The 21824-nt window shown below is 46.9% G+C and overlaps 1 protein-coding gene across 1 annotated transcript in view; it reads left to right on the forward strand.

Moving 5' to 3' along the window:
* Window positions 1-21824, forward strand: part of CIBAR1 (CBY1 interacting BAR domain containing 1) — a 956902-nt gene that overhangs the window by 256508 nt on the left and 678570 nt on the right. Inside the window, exon 3 of the mRNA XM_069621350.1 lies at window positions 16649-16717. Coding sequence (XP_069477451.1) covers window positions 16649-16717 — 69 coding nt within the window. The remainder of the gene's footprint in view (window positions 1-16648; window positions 16718-21824) is intronic.

A 21824-nucleotide genomic window follows, 5' to 3' on the forward strand; every position in this document is an offset into this window, starting at 1 on the left:
GCTTGCCTGGGCGAGTACAAATGTGGTGGTATATTCCTTTCACTCACCCCGGCTCTTCACAAAATACCTCCGGAAATTGTCTCACTAGGTCAACAAGGTCTTGTTTCTGATCATTCGTGAGATCAGAAGGAATTGGGGTGGTATTCTCTAATGCTTCCGGCACCAAACAGGACGATATCGTAGCGTTGGCCTCTGAGGGGTCCTCTTTCCACTATTTGAGTAGGTTTATATGATAAACTTCTGTTTTTAGGCGGGGATCGGGCTGGCATATCTTGTAAATACAGGGACCCATCTGTTCTACTACCTCTTATGGCCCATGACATTTAGAAACCAACTTATTATCGGATGTGGGTAGACGTTCTAAGACGTTTTGTCTGATAGAAAATGATCTTAATGCCACCTTTTGGTCGTAGGAGGTTTTCTGTTGTTCCTGGGCTTTAATCATACAAGTTTGCACCAAGGATCTAACGGCTGCCATGTGCTCCTTATGTCGGGTCGCAGTTTGTGAGAGTGGTATTGGAGTCGCTTCCCTTTCCTCCCAGGTTTCGCTTAGCATGTCTAAGACATCCCAAGGTTCTCTCCCATAAAGCAGTTCAAATGGAGAAAACCCAGTGGAGGCCTGAGATTTCCTGATTGCAAATAAGGCCCAAGGAACCCTCTGGTCCCAATTCTTCCCATCCTGATATACCAGTTTCCGTAGAATGGTTTTGAGAGTTTTATTAAACCCTTCCAGAAGACCATCAGTTTGGGGGGTGGTACACTGATGTGCGCAATGTTGTTATATTGAATAATTCCTTAACTTCTCCCATAAGTTTACTCATGAAATTAGAACCTTGGTCTGTTAAAAAATTTCTCTTGGAAAACCAACCCGGTAGAAGAAAGGGAGCAGGTGTTTTCAAATTTGTTGTATTCGTTTTCAGGGGGAAGGCATCAGGGTACCCAGTGGCGTAGTACACTATCACTAGTACATATTTGTTAACCATTTTAGAAGGTTTGAGGGGATCAATTATATCCATCCTGATCCTTGGAAAAGGGAATTTCAATAACGGGTAAGGGGTTTAATGGAGGTAGTATGTGAAAACTAGTTCGCTGGCAGATCTCACAGGCCTGGGCAAAGGTCTTGTTGTCCGCATGAATCCCTGGCCAATAGAAAGTATTGCTTATGTGGGCTTGGGTCTTGGTCTGTCCTAGATGTCCTCCTGTTGGGTGAGAGTGGCCTGTTTCGAGAACCTAGGAACCACAAACTGAGTTTTTGTTAAGCATTCAGCTGTAGTGTCCCCTCCTACACAGCAATCTCTGTTTTAGGAAAAAGAAAGGCCCGCCTTTTTCCATGACCTTCAGATTCAGGTTTTATCTGGAGACCCGGGAAGACCTAGAATGAGTGAGTTGAACCCTGTGGGCTCGTCACCACATCACCCCAAGATGGCGGGTGGGACCGCCGAGACCGCCGAGACTCCAGCACCCACACATGGATCCCCGAAAGCAAAATTTGACAGTGTAGCTTTGCCTGGTGTGCCTCGTCTGGGCTGCAGAGTCGCCCTGCTCCCGAAACCAACACCGGCCTGAGGGAGTATCTCGCCGGAGCCTGCCACCGCTGCTGCCCCCCCCCCCGTCCGCATACGCCGAGGCGTTGCAGTTCCCGGGCCTGGAGCTCCACCGAGGCGGACCATGCCGTTGGCTAGACTGTGCGCCTCCAGGGTTCCCAGGTGGTGCAAGACCTACCCGGCCTCTTTGGCTCTTCCGGGACGGCCTTGGATGGGCACGCTGCCCTTGGGGGGGGGGGGGGTTGGAGAGGGGGCTGGGACAGCCCAGGCCTCGTTCGGAGGTCGCCGCCAGCCATCCAGCCATCCACGTGACACCAGCCTCACCTGCCTCCGCGGCTCTTTCTCGGCCCGGGGGTTCCAACATGGAGATTAAGCAAAAGAGGGCCCTCCAGGGTCCACGGACTCTCGCGGCTGCATGAAGAGCCGCAGTACTATGCAAGCAGCTGGAGCGAGAGGGGAGCGGGATCATCTTCCCCCCCTCCCCCCTTGTGGCCTTGGGATCCTTAACTCCTGCAAAACAGAACACAAGGTCGTGGCCCATGCCACCTCTGCTTTTCTTCATCCCGGAACCCACTGAACTCTCCCTCCCACCCATTGGCTTAATGGAGAACTGTGCTGCTACGCAAGCAGCGGGAGCAGTCATATAAAGGAAATCTTCCCCTTCCTGCATCCAACAGCCACTCTCCTCCCAAGGCTCACCTGTTTCCTGGGACACCCCGGCCCACGCAGCAGCCCCCTCTCCTTGTGCTTCGGTGGCCCAGTGAGCCTCGTCCGCAGCAGCTGAATTGGGTGGAGGTGGCCCTAACACCCCAACCACCCGCGCCTCCACTGTCCATGGCCTTTGGATCCCACCTTACATCATCAGCATACATTGAGGCTCCTCAGCACCACCAAAGCAGAGCTCTGGCCCACGCTGTCTTCTCCTTCGTTCTCCCTGAAGGTCCCTGAACTCTCACTCCCACTATTCTGGCTCCACCATGGCCAAGCAATCTAAAACCACTAAAAACCCGGTCATTGCCACGATGTTACTCACTGCCGACAGCGGTAAGAAGCTCGAGCCTCTTAAACTCGCACCTCAAAAGACCCCGGATGACAAGGGGTCCCTAGTAACCAAGGAAGACATTCAAGCTTTTATGGCGGATATCAAATCAAATTTAGATCATGCATGACCGAGCTCGCCACGAAGCTGGAACGGACCGATCAAAGGGTCACAGTGGCAGAACTGGGGGAGGTGGAGGACCGATCTCAGGACCACGCTGCCGCCCTGGGGGAGGTTCATCGCTCGATCCGGACCCTACAGGATAAATGCGAGATCCTCGAATTTAAACAGGAGGACCTCAAGAACAGGGCTCGGTGCAATAATATTCAGACAAAGATCTAGAGGAATATGTGGGGGACTTCTTCTAAGCTCTCCTTCCGCAACTGGACAAACCCCCAACTGTTACTGGACCGCACCAATAGTCGTGGGTGACTGGAATCAGAATCTCCCCCCGATGTCATAACAAGAGTACATGTTTACACCACAAAGGAGGCCATCTCGGCAATAAGCCGCTCTAAGGCTGAGTTTTCCCTCCAGGGTTCTCCCCTCCAGATTTATCAGGATCTCTCCTCGCGTTACAAAAGACAAAATCCATCCACCTGCTGACTCTCTTCCTTCAGGATCACCAGATCCGATACAGATGGCTGTTCCCGACTGCGCTTCAATTCTCCTACAATGGCTCCCTTTGGAAAATCGTCAATCTTGAAGATGCAGAGAGGATCCTGCACTCGCCTGGGGATGCTGCTAAGTTGGCCACTGAAGGCGCAGGGGCGAGTCCACCACCTAATCGCTAAAACCCAGATGAACCTCTTGGTCAAGAGCGCCGAGGACTGGGAGGAAAAGATGAACCATAGCGGTTGCGGTGGGATTAAGGGAACGCCGGACTTTCGGATGCTGCGGAGCGGGCCGATGAGTCGGCGTGCCTCTGGGCCGCCTCCGACCTCATTGGGCAAAGTCCAGCACCTTTCCCCTCCTCCTCTCGATCGACCCGCCTCTCTGATGGGACTTTGCTAGTCTCAAAGCTAACAGTTATCAACATTGACAACTGGCTCCCCGTGGCCCATGCCTTTTTCCAAGGTACACACCATCTGAGTCCTTGGACTAGAACACAATTTTGGTTGCTCGCCCTGGCCATGTTGGCTGAGGACTCTGTTTTGGCCCAGTTGGCCAACGGGGTTGCCATACCCAAAACTACGCCCCCCCCCCCCCTTCGTTTAAAGTTCTGGCCTCCCGTTGGTGGCCCAGATTAAATTCCCAAATACAGGGTGTCATACAGCTGTGGACCCCCCGAGGGGATTGGCTGATCCACTTCCGTCCCGACTCCCCCCCCCACCCCCTGTCACTCCCGCCACCCATCCAGAAACCGCGGCAGCTGGAAATTCCACCCTGGATTACCAGACCTTGAGATTTGTCTCCCTCAACGTTAATGGCCTAAACCCCCACCCCCAAACAAATATAAATCTATTCTACATCAGGAGACTCACTTATTGCCATCAGACTTTGGGCGGTTACGATCCAGATCTTTCCCATTGCAATTTCCAGCCCCTGGCGGTACCAAGAAAGGGGGGGGGCGGCGGTTTTCTTTGCAAGGGGACTGGACCCTCAGATTCTGGGAACGAAACTATGCCCCAAAGGACGATGTGTGTCAGTTAAGTGTCTCCTGCTGGGTCAGCTATATACGTTCATCTCTGTGTATGCTCCCAACGATGGACAATCTGCCTTCTACGACTCATTGGGTCCTATTCTTTCCCCCTTCGTTGAGGGTCACACTGTGAGCGGGGGTGATTTCAATGGGGTTCCAGACCCCACAAGAGACAGGTCGCACCCCCCTCCCCCAAGGACTTCAACACAGCACTGGCTCTTTTACATCTCTTTAGAACCCTAGATGTGGTAGACATGTGGTGGGTACTCCGCCCCACTGAGAAGGATTTTTCCTTCTATTCCTTTGTACATAGGACCTTCTCAAGGATTGATCTCTTCCTGACATCTCCTCAACTATTAACCTACATCAACGGAGTATCCATCGGAACAAGGACCCTATCCGATCACGCACTGATAACCCTGGAGCTCCGAGCATGTCTTCGCCCCCAACCCACTGCGAAAATGTGCATTATATGACCCCATACTCAACGAAATTCTGCAGAGACTCAGTTGCTACAACAATTCGGAACTTTGTTAGGGAAAACCCAAGCGCAGCCACACCTCCCCAGCAAATACCTGGGACGCTATGAAGGCCGTGGTTCATGGGGAACTAATGGCATAAGGAGCGGCATAACATAGAAGTCAACGACAGACCCTCCTGGCCCTTGAGGCAGACCTCCAGGAAGCCGAAAGAATACATAAATTAAAAGGCTGGACGCTAAAGTCCCAATGAGCCGTCCACACTGCCCGACTGAAACTACAAGCTCATTAAACCGAACACACAGCACATCTCATGCCTAAACCCAGGCAGTCTTACTACGCTAAGAACAACAAAGCAAATAAACTGCTAGTGGCTAAATTAGCTGAGGCCGGGAGGAGCAACACAATTCTAGGTCTCCGGGACCAACGTGCGTAATTCAATATGCCGAGTAATTCAATTCAATATGCGTAATTCAATATGCCGAGCAAGAAAAGCAGCAGCTAGCGGCAGCCCACCTGGCACGAGACCAAAGGGAGAAAATAGAATACTTACAGGAAGCAAGGAGTCCCCAACTGAAGACCCCGGTCCGTGACAACCTGTATGCCTAAATTAGAGGTGAGGAGGTTGAAGACGCCATAAAATCTCTTAAACCCTGAGCTACCGGCCCCGTTGGATTCTCCACCAGATTTTATAAGATTTTTCGGCCTCAACTAACCACCCCTTTGGTGGCTCTCTTTAACTCTTTCAGAGTCGGGTACCGTGACGCCCTCCATGCAGCAGTCAATCACCATTCTGCTACCTAAACCAGGGAGAGACCCAAAGGACCCAGCCACTTAAAGGCGCCAACATCTATTCCAAGATCCTTGCTAACCACCTATCTCCTATTCTGCCCGACATAATTCACCCCGACCAAAATGGCTTCATTAAAAGCAGATCCACAGGATAATATTCGTAAAGCTTTATATTTGGTTGATCTTGCCTCTCAAGACTCTCGGAAACTGGCATTGGTGGCCCTAGACGCCACCAAGGCGTTTGATAGTGGATTGGACCTTTATGCGCCACACATTTGAGGCATTTTGCTTTGGACCAGCGTTTCAAAGGATGATCCTGGCCAACTACCAGTCCCCGAAAACTCTCCTTAGAATTAATGGCTCGCTCTCCACCCCAATCCCCCTAACCTGCGGAACCAGGCAGGGATGCCCATTATCCCTGTTACTGTTTGCACTCGTCATGGAACGCTTTGCTCAAGAAATCAGATTGAATGATAACATCAAAGGATTCCGGGTGGGCTCCTCCCAAAACAAAATAGCCCTCTATGCGGATGACGTCCTGCTCACCATCTCTGAAGCCGATTCCTCATTAAGGCCCTTACAGAAATAGATAATTATGGGAGGGTCACAGGGTTCTCCATCAATTTTGATAAATCCGTAGCCAAGGGAATCGGCCAGCCTCGGGTAAACGGGAGTCCCTGGCCCCGGTATGTCCTGTCCAATGGGAGGAGAAGGCGATTTCCTATCTAGGAGTCCAGGTCCCCGCACACCAGAGGGAAGTTTATCGTGTTAACTCCCCCCCCCCCCCCCGCTTTTCAGAGAGCTGGAATCTGACCTGAAGGGAGGGGCACCACTGGAAATCTTGCTAATGGGGTGCATCACTGCATGCACAATGAACCTTCTCCCCAGATTTCTTTATGCCTGCACCTCCCTACCCGTCAAGATCCCTTCACCCGCACTCCGGGGCCTTCAGAGGAATATGCTCTGACTCATCTGGAGGGTCAGAAGGGCCATGATTCCCCTAAAAACGATGTTAGGTAACCCTCGGCTGGTTCTCCTATGCCCAACTCTGCCACTGGTGCTTGCATCCACAAACCCTTCAGGCAGCAACTCGCACCCCCTCTCCCCCTGGAACTGACCCTAAAAGATCCACAGGGGTAGGATTTCCATCTTGTACAGACGCTTCCTAAGGGACTTTCTTACCTCCAAAACTCTAGGTATGGCGCAGTGGGATGCTGATTTAGGGCACCCCGTAGAGGACCAATCCTGGGTGGACATTTGGACCCGGACTCACTCATCCTCTTGCATCACCAAGCGGGAGTGCGCTTACAAGCTGCTACTGCGCTGGTACTACACATCATATGAACCAGATGCTAGATCCCGCCTGCTGGAGACTCTGCGGTCAACCGGGGTCCTTCTTCCACATGTGGTGGGCATGCCCGAAAGTACAACTATTCTGCAAACAATGCTAAACCACCATTGAAAGCATTACCCAGGTCACTATCCCACTGGAACCTGAGCCTGTTCTACTGGGGACCCCGGTTCCAGGGAGCTACCCGAGATCTGGGAAAAGGACCAAACTACTGACCAGTGTCTTCTGGCATCAAGAATCGTGATTGCCCGCTCCTGGAAGTCGGTCGAGGGCCCCATCATGATCTTATGGTGGGGGGAAGATGTGGGACATCCTGGTGGCAGAGAAGGTAACGGCAGCCAGAGCAAGACTGTTACACCGTTTCCAAAACGTCTGGGCTCCATTCCTGGACTTCCACAGAGAGTTCCCAACCCTGACTTATAAACCCCAGGGAACTAGAAGGGTCTTGGGCACCGAAGGGCCCCCCGGGGGGGCAGAGGAGGCGACCTGCTAAAACTGACTCAGTGGGGCAATCTGGGGTGTGGGATGGGAGATGGAGGGGTCTCCTGAATGTTGAATAATGTGCATTGTTAAATGTTATTCTGTTGTCACTCTGCTTTGGTTTAAAATAAACTTGGTTATAAAAAAAAAGAAAAGGATTTAAATCAAAAGGGACTTTTCAAATAATGTCAATGTCAATGTCTTGAATTTATTTAGGGTTCCCTTGCACAAGCTTAGGCCTCTTTCAAGTTCAAACACAAGTTTATCTTTTGGGCCTCTCAGGGTTTCTTTCCCCAAACCTTCGGCCCCTTTTGTGTTTCAAAACACGAGTTCAGTTTGTCAGTTTGTCAGGATATACCTTTCTTTCATATACAGTTCTTTCAAGGGGTAGCATGAGAAACTTTATACAACCCCAGGTTCTTTGCTCCTCCTAAGCGCGACCACTCTGTGCTTTAACCCCTCTTTTTTTCCTGCTCTTCCTTCTTTTAGCCTTTTGCCTTCAGGGACTTTCTGCACCTGTTCTTGTGCCCCTGTTTTCTTGGCTTCTTTCACGTGCGCACTGACACCTTTCTTTCCTTCTCCTGCACAGTTGCACCTTCCTCTCCTTGTCCCCACTGGCACCTTCATTAACTTCCTGTGTGAACCTTCTTTGTCCTTCTTGTGCCCCCTGGCACTTACTCCAGCTCTATCTTTACCTTTCCGTGCCCACTGGCATCTTTTCCAACTTTCCAGTGCACACTTTACACACTGCCGGGTTGCTTGCACCCTTCTCTCTCGCACCCTCTATTATATTTCTTTCCTTACGAGCCCTCTGCACGCTCTGCTTTGCTTGCTTTCTCTTATTTTCTCTTGCTCTTTTCACTCTTCTTTTAATCTACACTGCTTTACTAGTTTCCTTTTAAATTTCTTTCCTCTTTTCCGCTTTGTGCTGCTTTCTGCATTACTTTTGCCTGCTCTGCTTCAATCAGCTGCATGTTCCCGAGTCGCTCTCTCTCTTACTTTAACAAGACTCACCCGGGCAGCAGCACAGTGACCAGCAGTCCCTTTTGGTTGTGCAGGCCTGAGGTCAGGGTCTCACTACCTGCCCCTCAAATACCCTTGGGGCTGGAACATGTCCCAAGGGAACGAACAATGCTCCGATTGCCAACAGCAGCCGGCGGGATGCTTAGCTCCAGGTCTTTGAATACGCGGCTCCCTAGCCTCGCTGCAGTCCCTCACACACACTGGGCCAGCGCCTCGGCACAACCTTCTTCTCTGGGCCACAGATCGTGCTGCTCCCTGCTCCTTGGCTTCTCTGGTCCAAACAAAGTCCCCAGGTCGTGCATTCACCTGTGCAGAATCACACCTTTTTATATTTGGAAAAATTAAGTGGACTCTGGTGTGAGTGATAATTAGTAAATGCCTGACTCCGTTGTTGGGGAGAATTCTCATAAATGGCTGATTTCCCTTACCTAATGAGTCCCTCAACAGCTTTGCTGGATTTCTAGTATTAATTTTTTTCACCTGGTAAGAGTGTGAGCCTTTTTTCCACTCTTACATATGTTTTGCTGTGTGTGTGTTCACTTTTTGTGTGATCTTGAGCACTGGAGCCTCACCTACTCCATGGCCTCATATTTTCATGTGTGTTACACAGTACCTTCAGTGCAGTGACACAGGGATGCCTTTTAGACTTCCCACTGACTCAATTTTTCTGGGGCTGACTACTGTACCCCAGAAAAGGCAAAGTTGCCATTAACTTTACTTTAGTCACTTTAAACTACAGACCCAGTACACCCCATCTTACATGGAGTACTGGAAAGGGTTCATTCTTATACCTTTTTGTCTGTGTCTCTTGGAGCCTTGTTTCGCTCCCTTTGCATCAAGGCTTGGCTGGTGGCAGTGGTATCTACCCTTACCTTTCTACCGCGATTATCTTACATAAACGTGGTAATGTTTTAGGCTGTTATATTAGCCTCGAACATAAACCTGCTTGACCAAATATATTTTATTTTGCCACAGGCTGGGTTTAGTCGCTATTTCTTTTTGTTGAAGTCTCTCGTGTTTTTCTCTGCACGCCAAACCTTGGATGATTCCTATGTTCTCTGTCTTTTTGCGGGCTTCTGCACAGAAGCCCTCCTTAAGGTGCCGGAAAGTCTATGTAGGCAGGATGTGAGGGAGGGATCTTCGGACCCCTCCCATGGGTTCCCTTGGTAAGCCAAGTCACACTCCTATTTGATTGGCTAAGGGGACTGTCCTTGCCAGGACAGCCACCCTGCTGTGTGATTGACAGCCAGGCTGTATGAATAGGGGAAAACTGCATAAAAAGCCAGTCTCTGGGACTGGAAAGGCAGAGTCGCCACTGGATTGAAAGAACCAACGAGGAACTGGAAGAAGAGGAACCCTAAAACGACTTAACCGCCCTGTGAAGCCCTGCTGCAGGTCCGAATCTTCAGAATCCGACGACAGAGAAGATCCTCCAGGAAACTTCTTCCCTTGACCTGGTGGGACCAACCAGTTCGCCCAAACTGCAAGCCAGGACCCCCTCCTCTGGTCGAATTTGCTGTACAGAGCTACAGTGGGCCGGATAGCCAGGAAGGTCGGACCCTGCTTGGGTTTTAAGGAGCGCACCTTTTATTCGTTGTTTTGCTCTGCTGCTGGTTTCTTCCATGGGTGGCCCAGGACCCTCCAGTCTTCCTACTTCATGTCAGTCTGACAGTCGCTTCAGGAACCGTGAGCCTGCAGGAACGTCCGCCTCCGCTACAGCTCCCTCTCCGTTTTAAGGTACTGTGCAAATCCAGTTGTCCGTTTCGTTCAGCCGCGGTGAAAGTGTTTGAAATCTTTTTCCAATCCGAGGGCTTGTCCTTCCCTTCTCTTTGAACTAACTTTTCTACCAACCAACCTAATGCGGAATCTGTGCCACAAACTTTACTGCAAACTACCCTTAACTGTGTGATCTTGAGCAAAAGACTTTTGACCCATTGACTTTGGCCCGAAGTCTTTTCTAGCTGATCTCCACACTGAAGTTCCTCTTGCTCAATTTCCCTGAGTACTTGTTGGTTTGCCTAATTTCTAATAACTGTCTTTCCCTCCCTTTTAAATTGCTGGAGTGCCATTTTGCTCCCACTTCATTTTGTGAGCTTAACTTGTCTGGAATTTAAGGGAAGTGGTGTGGTGTATTTATGATTGTGATTCTTTAACTTGCTTATAATAGTGAAATGTTATACAACTGAGTAAATAAATATATATTTTTACTTAGAAACCTTGAGTCCGTGTTTGCCTGAATCATAGTAATTGCTGTCCTTTGTGTAACAATTTGATACTGCTCACTTACTCTTGAGATAAGTCTGACTGCTCTGCTACTGCTACCACTTTAACTGTGTAGTACAGGCTTGTACCAGGGTGAAATTGTACTGTCACTTGTAGTCTTAATTGTGTGTGTTGTTCCCAAAGGGTACTGCATATAATTCTGCCTAACATCCGGGACAACTTAAGTTCTTTCTATAGTCTGTTTCCCTTGCACTCACCATCTTATTCCTTGGGAAATCTTCACTTCTACCGGTTTTCTCTTCCTCGTTCCAGTATTTGTGGGAAATGGGGAGTGGGCGATGGAATTGGTCTGGAAATATCCCAGGAAAGGTGAGGTAAAGGGTTTTGAGGTAGAATGGGATTGTAGGGGAGATTACGTTCCAGTTACTTTTCTAGGGAGTGGTCTTGGTTCATCGGACAATCTTGTAATCTCGTCTGTGGAGTGATTATAGGAACAGGAGTCTTGAGGAGGTTTATGACTTGGACAAGTAGAGAATGAAGGGATCTCAATACAGGAACTCTGCCCTTGTGTCACTTGGGTCTTCTTCCTGCCCCCCCGTCAGGTAACTGACTAATTTCTGTCTTCCCTTTTGGGTCATAAATGACAGGATAGGAATCACAGGTCACAACTCCTGAATAAAAGTAGTAGGAATCAACATAGCCCATGAAGGTGTCCGGGATTTCCTTTCCCCCTTATTGCCCTGTTAGGATACTGCGTCTCGCCTGGGGTATCGCGATTCAGACGGCCCCGGGTTCCCCTTCCCAGGGGATCCTCCCTCGCTCATCCACCCCCAGGGTTGGGATTCAGGTAGCCCTCCCCTGGCCACATGAATAGAGGACCTTCCGGGTCTAACTGGGAGAACACCCCTAGGTTTCTCACAAAGCTTAAATCAAAACTTTCTATGTCAAAACCTATGCTTGTGTAGCAGGAGACTAGATGAGAAACCTAGTCACACAGCCGCTCTCCGTTAAACCCAACATGGGTAATGAAATTTTAGAAAAGAGGTCTTCAAAAATATGAATGCTCTATTCTTGAGCAACAAGTATCAAATTTCACAAAAATTCCCAAAGAAAATCAGAGTCTCAATCAGATAGATATTGGTTTATCAGAAAAACAGTTTAAAAAACAATCACTAATTCAATCTTAGTGAGGACGCGGCTATCGCATCTCATAAGAGCATAAGAGAGTAGACTTAATGTGCCAATGCATTTCGGAGAATTTATCTCCTTCAGGGCAAGTCTGTAAATTATAATGTAATTATGACAAAAACAAATTGCAACATAACAGTCATAAAATGTGAAGAAGTCACATACCAGAACGTGAGTATTATAATGCAATAACAAACACATTACAGCAAAATGTAGTCATAAAACAAAAAATAGTCACATACCAGAACGTAGGTGAATTCAAATAATGTCGGGGTGCAGAATAGGAAAAAGAGAAGGAGAAATGAATGCAACAGTATGGGGTAGGAACGGGTGGTCATGTATCTGCATATGGTTAATAAATGAGAAAGTTACCTCTCGAGTTGTGTAAAGCCAAAAAGGTTAAATGGTACTGTTAGTATCAGGCGTGTGATCTTCAATGACGGTCAAAAGAAATACACAATCCCAAACTGGACAGAATAAAGATGGCGATCTGTGGGCGTAAGGCCATAGTCGGTAAAGAGTGTGAATGCCAGGTACTATAATCCTGGAAATGGAAGGAGCTACTTGCGGGCATACCTGTGATCTCGGTACAGGAGCAGCGCCAGCCGAGGGGACGCCGCTCTGCATCGCTGAGTGAAGGCGTTGCTAGGGTAACGGTTACAAATATAACCACGTGACCGCATCGCGTCCTTGTAATGGCGCAATGCGGATGGTTCATAAAGAGCCGCAGCATATGTGATTGTAAGGCAAACAATGCTCAAAAAAAGCATTAATATGGACTAATACAAGTCAATGTGGAATAATGGAAAGTACAGAAATGAAAGCAAAAGTAAGGTCAAAACATGGACATAGAAGAAATACTAATCAAGTGAAAACACAAGTGATGTGCATATATGCAAGGAAAAAAGTGACTGAGCCCAGTCAAACGAATGTAAGTATGTAGATGCTCAGGAACATGCATCCTTGTCGCGGGTGGTGGCACCCATGGGTGCCACCTTGGGTCCCAGACAGGCCGTCCGGGAAAAGCGACACAGGTGTGAAGGCGCAGGAAGTCACAGAGTACTAATTGACAGCTAAAGCAAGCTAGCATGTACATTTGGTGCAAGATACGAAAACGACTAAGGGTGGCATTAAACAGCGTAGGAATACTACACATGTATAGGTACATCGGATTCTGGATAGAACAATGATGGATGGTCTCATCATTGCGCAAGAGGTCAGAAGCACTTATAAATAGTAAGACATGATAATGTGTACATGTGATGCAAGAAAGCGAAACCTCTGAGGTGTCATAAACAGTGTGTACAACAATGCATGGAAATACATCAGATTTAAATATAACAATGATAGTTGATCTCTTCATTGAGACCACTGCGAGAAAGACTCGCAAGTCTGTCAATCCAAAATGTTGTTCAACACTTCTAGGATCAAGAACCTGATTTGTGTTAAATTATGGCGTTTCTCACTCCAGTGACGAGCCACTGCTGAATTAGGGTTTGAGTTACGAATACAGGAACGATGCTCGTTCCAACGTACTTTTGCTGCCCTCGTGGATTGACCTACATAATATTTCCCACAGGGACACTTAATTCCATATACAATGTTTACACTGTCACAGGTGCCAAATGTTTTAAGAAAGATCTTGTTGCCTGTGCTTGGATGTATACAATGATACCTTTTGATTGCCAGATTACAGTTGGCGCAAGGTAGACCGGGGTATGTCCAAGTCCGTTGGGTGATGGGTTCTTTCATGGGGGGGTCTTGTGCGAACCAATTTATCTCGTAGTTTCCTACTTCTCTGGTAGGCGAATACCGGGAGTTGGTCAAATAGATTCTGTACCCTTACATCGTTCTTAAAGATACTCCAATCTTTACTGATGGAATTTTTAATCTCATTACTCTGAACAGAAAATCTCGAGACATATACTGGTGATTTGAGTTCTCTTTTGGGTTTGGTGGTGCTGGACAACAAGGTGTCTCGGTCAAGAGCATTCACTCTCTGGGACGCTGAGTCTAGTTCTTCCTTTTTGTAGCCTTGTGCTAAAAATGTGTCTCATTACCGATTGTTGAGCTAAACATTCCTCAGGATCCCTAACATTTTTTTTGACACACAATTGACTATATGGTAGGTTCCTGAGTAAACTGGGTTGATGAAAACTCAACCGATGTAGTAAATTATTGCGATCAGTGGTTTTTACGGAACAGAGTGGTACTGTAGTTAGTATCCTGCTTCTCTATTTGTACATCAAGGAATGTAATTTTGTCTTTGGATATTTCGCTGGTAAACTGAATGCGCTGTTCGATGTTGAGATATTCAAAAAAGTCATTGAATGTAGCTTCAGTACCTATCCAAATTCCAAAAATGTTATCGACATAGCGTGAACACAGGTGTATATTTTTGTTCCATTCTTGATTGTTGAGCATGTGATCCATTTCAAATTTGTGCATGAAGCAGTTCGCGGGAAAGGGCTTTGACTCCTGGCAGGCTCCCAGGCTTTGGGATGCTTGGAGGTTTGTTCGGGCAGCGTTCAAAGGAGTACCTCCTCCTTTGCCTGGTATCACGATCTCGCTGAGCTCCGTACATAGCGCCTCCTCCTTCGGGATCCCGGGTCGGCGTCGGCCCAGCTTCGTTGCTCAAGGACTGCTCTCCCCATCCTGTTTTCGCTCTCTTTTTATATTTCTTAGGACCAATCCAACATGGTGAAAGACTAGACCGTTAATTCCAGTTCTCTGGTTATGTTATGTTATAACATTTCTATAGCGCCAAAGCCCTAAGGCATGTAAGCGCTGCTTCACAAGCAGAAAAGGATCAGTGAGGATGACCGAAGATTAGATGAAGAGTACCGTTTTCAAAAGCTTTCGAAAAGCCAAGTGGTTTCTTTCTTCTCTGCGCGCCAGAAGTAGATTGTTCCATGCCTTTGACACAAGTACTGAGAAGGAACATCCATTTCCATAAGCTCTCTTAGTTCTTGCCACCTGTAAGAGCTGGGTGGAGGTAGAGCGAAGATTTTTTGTAGGCTGGTATATAGTGATCTTCTACTTTAGGTAGCTCAGAGCTGTCCCATAGACTCATTTGTGACACAGGGTCAGCATTTTAAAGGAGATCCTGGCTGATATAGGTAGCCAGTGTAACTCCTTTCTGGCAAAAGAAGTGAATTCATATCTTTTCATGCCGTAAATTATACGCACAGATGCGTTCTGGATTTTCTGCAGTCTGAGAATATCTTCTCTACTAGCCCCCCCCCCCCCCCCCCCCCAATAGGGCATTGCAGTAATCCAGGCGTGGCAAAATAACGGTTCTGACTAGTTTGGCTCGATTTATTTTTAGAAATTAGTGTGGCGACCTATCTCAGTACTCGCAAGTGGTATTGGGTATTCTTTTCAATAGCATCTACTTGAGCCCCCGCGTCCAACGAGGCCTCCAGGTATGCACCCAGAGTCGTGTCACCTTATCGACCACTTCAATGAGGCTATCCTCAACCAAGAAGCTGGAAAAAGTAGGAACTAAGGTCTCTCTGGATTTCTTGGACCCGTAAATCATAAGTTCCGTTTTCCCGGCGTTTAGGCATAGCCAATTTGTAGTCATCCAGTTCATTATAACTCTCTAGACCTCATTTAATTTGTCCTGATCTTCCTGATCTTGATAGCTCCATAGACAGCTGGAAATCGCCGTCATAATTTGTAAAGAAGAAGCCCAACTTTTCCAATTCTCTACAAAGAGGAACTATGTAAATGTTGAAGAGCAGAGGTGACAAGCATGCTCCCTGAGGGACGCCACACATAATGGTTTACACTTCAGAGAACGCGTCTCCCCAATGTACCCTAGATCTTCTGCCCTCCAGAAAGGATCTGACCCAATTTATTGTCTCTCTAGCCAGTCCACCCGTATCTAGCAGTCTCTTCAGTAATGTCTTATGATCTAAAAGATCGAAAGCTGTGCTAAGATCTAACAATATTAACTGGCCCGGTCTACTTCTTTCCACTAAAGTCAGCATGTGGGTTTGGAGGTCCACCAGAGCGCTCTCTGTACCATGAAAGTGACGGAAGCCTGATTGCCTTTTATGTAACCAACCTGTATTTTCAATGTGGTGTTGAAGGTGGGTTGTGGCTACCCTATCTACCATCTTTAAGAAAAATAGTGTTCGTAATAGGCCGGAAATTGGAAGCGTCTTTGGGATCTAAGCCTGCCTTTTTTTAAAAGGGGCGTCAGAGCCACTGTTTTAATGGCCTGTGGGACAGTGCTGTGCCTAAAAGAGGCATTAACAAATCTGCATAAAAATGGAGCAAAGATGCCCAAGTGGTCCAGGATTATCTTTGAAGGGATGAGATCCCCCGGACAACTGGTCGGGTTCATGGCTCTCATAATACCTTCAATCTCAGTGACTGAAATCTCTGGCAATTTAAATCCTGTATGGGTTGATTTCAACTCTTTGTTTTTGGGTGATGTATGATTAATGATTTATTTCTACATTCCCCGAGATGAAGGAGTTTATACCTGGAGTTTGGTTCTGTAGTTCTCTCCTAATTTTATCTTGGGCACATAACAGTTTATTAGCAAAGGCCTTCTGTGTTCTGACAGTCCTCTTCAGTGGGTGTAATAGTGTGATTTAAGACTTATGGTTTTTCCCAGGACCTAAAGAAACGAAAAAGCTCCTTTGTTTCATTGTCTGCTAACTAAATTTGGTCGTTATAATCGGTCCGCTTGGATTCCATGATTGTTTCTTTATTTCTTCATCTAGTTTCCAGGTGGCCTTATTATTTAAGTTTTGATCTTTGAGCCAAGTGCGCTCTGCGCGTCTATTTATTTGAATGCCATTTTAAAACAACTATATTGTGATTGATTGGTTTTCTGAAACCTAATTTTATTTTATTTTTTATTTTTTGTAGGTTGAAAGACTTGAAGCCAAAATAGTGGAACCACTGAAAAGTTATGGTGCCATAGTAAGAATGAAAAGGGTAGGTATTGGAGCTTACACACATTTGGATGGTTTTATACAAGAAAGATGTAGGAAATATTTTCAGTAGTGTAAGGTTTGGGTTCCATTTGGGAATGTACATCTTTATTAATGCTAAAGGTCTAATGTATCTATTTTATTTATAAAGCGCCTATACAGCAAAAAGTGTTTTAAGGCGCGACAAGACAAGATGGACGGGTGGGGGGTCGGAACAGGGATGAAATAACAAACGGTCCTACTAGGTCTTGTGTCATTCCGATCATGCAAGTGCAGTAAGAAGAAGTACAGGGGAGTGTGGAGGGTGGGGGGGAAGAGTGTGACTGTCAAAGCGTAATGCGCTGATGCTAAGGAGGGAAAGGAAGTGCAGGTCAGAGTGGAGAGCGTGCAAGAGCTGGGGGGCAGCCCCTGGGCTAGGCAAGTGCTAACGGGAGGCCAGGTGGACAAGAACCAGGGAAATGCAGCAAGTGCAGGGGAATGAGGGGTCAACATGCGAAGTGTGAGGACAGGGCTGGATGGACTCAAGTGCAGGGGAAGGGCAGGTTCAGGGGAGACCGAAGTGCTGGGGAAGACTAGGCGACGGGGACCTGGACCATGTAAGAATCAGAAGGAACCAGGCAGCCAGTCAAATGCGGCAGAGGGGGTCATTAGCAAGGAAGGGAGAGAGAGAAGGAAGAATTGAAAAGGAGGGTCCCAGAACTTAAGGAGTTCTGGCTTCATTCTGTGAGGGGCAGGGAGGCCATTCCAGAGGGAGGCTCCCGTGGAAGAGAGATCTACCACACCCATCTCTGCTTTGAAAAGCATGTAATATGGAGAGAGTTGGAGCTAGCAGACCGAAGGGCTCCAGCTGGGAGGTATTTAGGGAGAGAGGGTTGGATGTAGCAGGGTCCCAGGCCCCAGAAAGTCTTGGACATGATGCAGATGGTATTGAACTTGATCCTTGCAGCAACCTAAAGCCAGTGGAGAGATTTTTGGGCTGAAGGGATGCAGTGCCTGGACTTGAGGCCAAGGATGAGTCTCGGTCCTATTCTGAATTAGTTGAAGGGGGTGAAGCTAGGATTTAGGCAGATTGAGGAAGGGGCTGTTGCAGTAGTCCAGCCTAGAGGGGACCATAGCTCTGGAGACATTGAGTTACTGGGGGAAGATGAGGAAAGGGAGAATGCCTCTGAGGAGGTGCAGCTGAAAGCTGGCCTTCTTGGCAAGGTTCGTGATGTGAGGAGAGAAGGAGAGAGTAGTCGAAGATGACACCAAGGCTTTTTGACTCACAAGAGGGTGGCGGGAGGGAGTCCTTGGACTGCAGACAGAGAGTAGGAGGGAGCTAGGGTCCCAATGAGAAGGATCTCCGTGTTACTGGCATTAAGGCAGGGATCGTTTGCAGCACACCATACTTGAATGGCAGTCAGTGAGGAATGAGAGCAGATGAAGAGGAGGCAGTGGAAGGAAGCTTGAAGGAGAGCTGCATGTCGTCTGTATAACACTACGTGTGGAGAGAAGGCGGAGATCAAATGGGCTAGAGGGGCAAGGTAGATGTTGAAGATCCACAGCAAGAGTATAGAGCCCTGGGGGACACCGCAGGTGCAGAGTGAGATGGAGGTGAGAAAAGGGCCCAGTTGAACCTGGGATGGTTGGTCAGAGAGAAAGGAGGTTGACTAGTCCAGTGCCAGGTCGTGATGCCAAAGGTGTCACAGAGCCGATTTATGAGGGTGACATGATTGACTGTATCAAAGGCAGAGGAAAGGTCAAGAAGGATGAGAATGGAAAGATAGTTGGAATCGAGATTTGAGAGCAAGTCTTCACGGGTGTTCAGGTGTGCAGTTTCGATGCCTCTGGCTGCTGTGAAGCCAGACTGGTGGTTGAAGAGACAACCAACAGATTTAGTGTGGTAGATCAGCTGGGAGATGACCAGCTTCTGCAAGATCAGGAAGGGGCTAATGGAGATAGGGCGGTAGTTAGCCGGGCAGGAGGGGTTGACAGAAGGCATTTTGAGGAGAGTGCCTGAGGAGTAGCGGGAAGGAGCCAGAGGCAAATAAGTTATTTGTAGAAATCCGCCAAGTCTGGAGCAGGGGAGCACCTGTTTGGAGGACACTTTCATAGGGAGGACTTGTCTAGAGACCTCATCAGGTGATATTGGCGAGAAAGAGGAGAATAGGAGGGAAGGGGAAAGGGGGGGGGGAGGCCTGAGAGCAGATGAGGGCAAAGGGAGGGGTGTAGAGGAGAGTCAGGACAGGATGTCCCTAGGTTTGGTTATGAAGCGAGAGGCAAGAGCAGTGCAGAGGGTCAGGGATGGCAGAGAAGTAGAGACTGCAGTAGGATTGGCATTTACCTTGCAGATTCTGATCAGTTCAGCCATGTTTGTGGCCCCAGAGGTGCTGGCTTGGATATAGGCTGCTGCCTTCGAGCAGATGGAGAGTCTGTATTGTCTTTGCAGCCAGGGGCAGGCTAGTCTTTTAGTGGATGTGATCGAAGCCTGCCACTTCCGCTCAGCAGCTCTGCCCTTGTGTTTCAGAGAGACTAGGTCAGAATCATACCAGGTGATGCGCTTGGAGGAAGGCTTCATCTGGATCCTCATGACGAGGGCAAAGGTGTCCAGAGCAATGTTCCCTCTAAGCTGTGCGCATGTGCGCTTGCCCAGCTTCCTTTTGGGTGTCGCTCAGAAGAATTGTAGCAGCGCACACAGACAATTCCCACCTATTCAAATAATCAAATAAGATTTAAGAAGGCCCAAGCCACAGCAGGTACCTAACATTTCCTTTCTCTCAAAATAAAGATAAATTATATTAACTATTTTTGATATTCTGATCAAAACTATTTACATTGCCCTATTGTGAAAGCTTGACCTTAAAAACCTAAAAACTCTAAAAATAGAATACACGCACACGAGGTTAAAATGAATATGAAAAAGTGGCTCCATGAACAGAAGATATAACTGAGATATGCCTCCACAAATTAACAAAATTATCTTCCCTCCCCATCCAGGATCCTATTCTTGACTCTACCACACTTATACCGTATGACTTCGACTCCGCCCCAGGCCACATTCAGATGTTACCAGACAACCTTGACTCTGCCTACCTTACCTCAGCAAAAGGTTTCCAGACTTAGATACAAGTCTTGGTTTGTTATGATATGAATGACGTTCAAGCACAAGAATTTCTATTACTCATGGTGCCTTAGCAAAAGCATTACCCACATTATGTAAGCAGAGTGTCAGCTCAAATATCGGGTACGGACTGTAAGTAAGCAGACTACTAGGATATTTAACCTCATCCCGTGCTTCCTATTCTTTGTACATATGTCACACAACCACTTTCAAGAGCCCCCCCTTGCAAGTTAACGCATTATAAATCACAAATATGAATTTTCTATCTAAGGATTATGAGTAGGCATATGTCATGCTCAGTGTCTAATATTTTAGCATTGCTAACATTACCCTATGAGTGGAGAGCAACTTTGCAATATCATTTACTTGGCCTGTAAGGGACAATTGGTATGGATTCTACCTGGCATTAATTAGGGAAACCATATTGAGATAACTAGAATGCTTTTCACACAATCTTCAACCTTTCAAAATGTTCAGAGTTCCATGGGGGATAGACCTTAAAGTATATGTTAACTCACTGATATACAAAAATGATTTCACTGAACACTTGCCAAGACCTACTCAACAATTGAACGGTGGGGTACGTTGCAAACAATCTTGTATGCACTTCATAGTAATTGTGCAAATGCAGATTTATGAAATGTTATTGCACTGCACATATCATCATCATGAGGCTTTGAATTGGATTTGCTTGCAAAGTATTGTGGGTGTGCAAATATCTAAGTTAGTTTTACTTCTACAATCCCTCACTTTTTACAGAGCCCTGTCAACTATTATTGGAGGCTAGCACAAGAGCTTCGGAGGGGAACAGATGGAAGAGAAGAGGAGAATACCCCTTTGGGGTGAACAACGAATCAGCAACTTTCAAAAAACAAATCATATGTTTTGGCAGTGCAGTGAAGGAAATGTGTGTTTGCTAAAGGATAGGATATTATAGTAATAGCCTAGGAAACAGCACCTTCTATTTCTTTCTATCCTCAGCTGCTGAGGACTTTTCAATATATTAATGGGTTTACATTTATTGCTTCTAGCATCCCCATGCATCTTGTTCAACTGATAACAGTGCATTTCAAAAGAGGGGTCCCTATTTAAAGAAGAAGGTGCTCTATATGTTGCAACTGAGCATTGGTGTTATTGACTTAAAGAGCATATATATGTGATTTTCATCAGCAGGGCACCAGATGAAACCTCAGTAAGACTCTTGTTGATTTTTGGCTAGGCTGTGGTGATCAAAGGTGAACAAAACTATAGTCTGTATTATGTGCCCTGTAATTTCACTTTCTATGTCAGTGTTGCAATTGGGTCTCTGATACGATTTTACTACATACTTGGAATCAAAAGATTTTTCATGGAGCAAGAAAGTAATTGGCTTTGCCAGTAGGGATATTTTGTGTTTATTAAAATGTTATTTCCCCTTAAAATTCCACTTAAGATCAGGCAGTAATATTTGAGTTCCTGCTAATGACACTGCTCTGCTGGTCACTGATTCGAAAAGAGATCAGTGGAACTTTGTGGGTCAAAGCAGGGGGGTAGATTCCTATATGTTCATGGTTTCCCGTTTTTGTTGTCACATTGCCCTGTTTTTAAGGAGTACAGTAGTATATGCCTCCTAGCTGTAAGGTTGGTTTTGAGTAAATGTTGTCACAACTCACAGAACAACATAATGTGGATAGTAAGCAGAGGCCAAGGAATTCAGATCATCATATTCTGTGGTGCAGTTATTCTGATGCAATTATCATCCTTATATAAATTATGAGAGGCATTTTCTTGTGGCCCTTGAATTACTCTATTAAAATGGCACATGAACTCCTAGTGGCATGTTTTCTGACACATTTCTTTCAGTTGCAATTATTCCATTTGCAAAAATTGCATGTCTGAATTTTTTGACAACCACACCAGTGATTAGTGATACTTGTTTTTTGTAATAAAACGTTTTTTCCCCAATGGCATTAAACACTTTCTGCATCGTCTCCGAGCAGTGTTCACAAATTAATACCCACAACTAAAACTA

Source organism: Ambystoma mexicanum, chromosome 5q, assembly GCF_040938575.1.
Source record: "Ambystoma mexicanum isolate Mex_15411 chromosome 5q, UKY_AmexF1_1, whole genome shotgun sequence".
Taxonomy (NCBI): Eukaryota; Metazoa; Chordata; class Amphibia; order Caudata; family Ambystomatidae; genus Ambystoma; species Ambystoma mexicanum.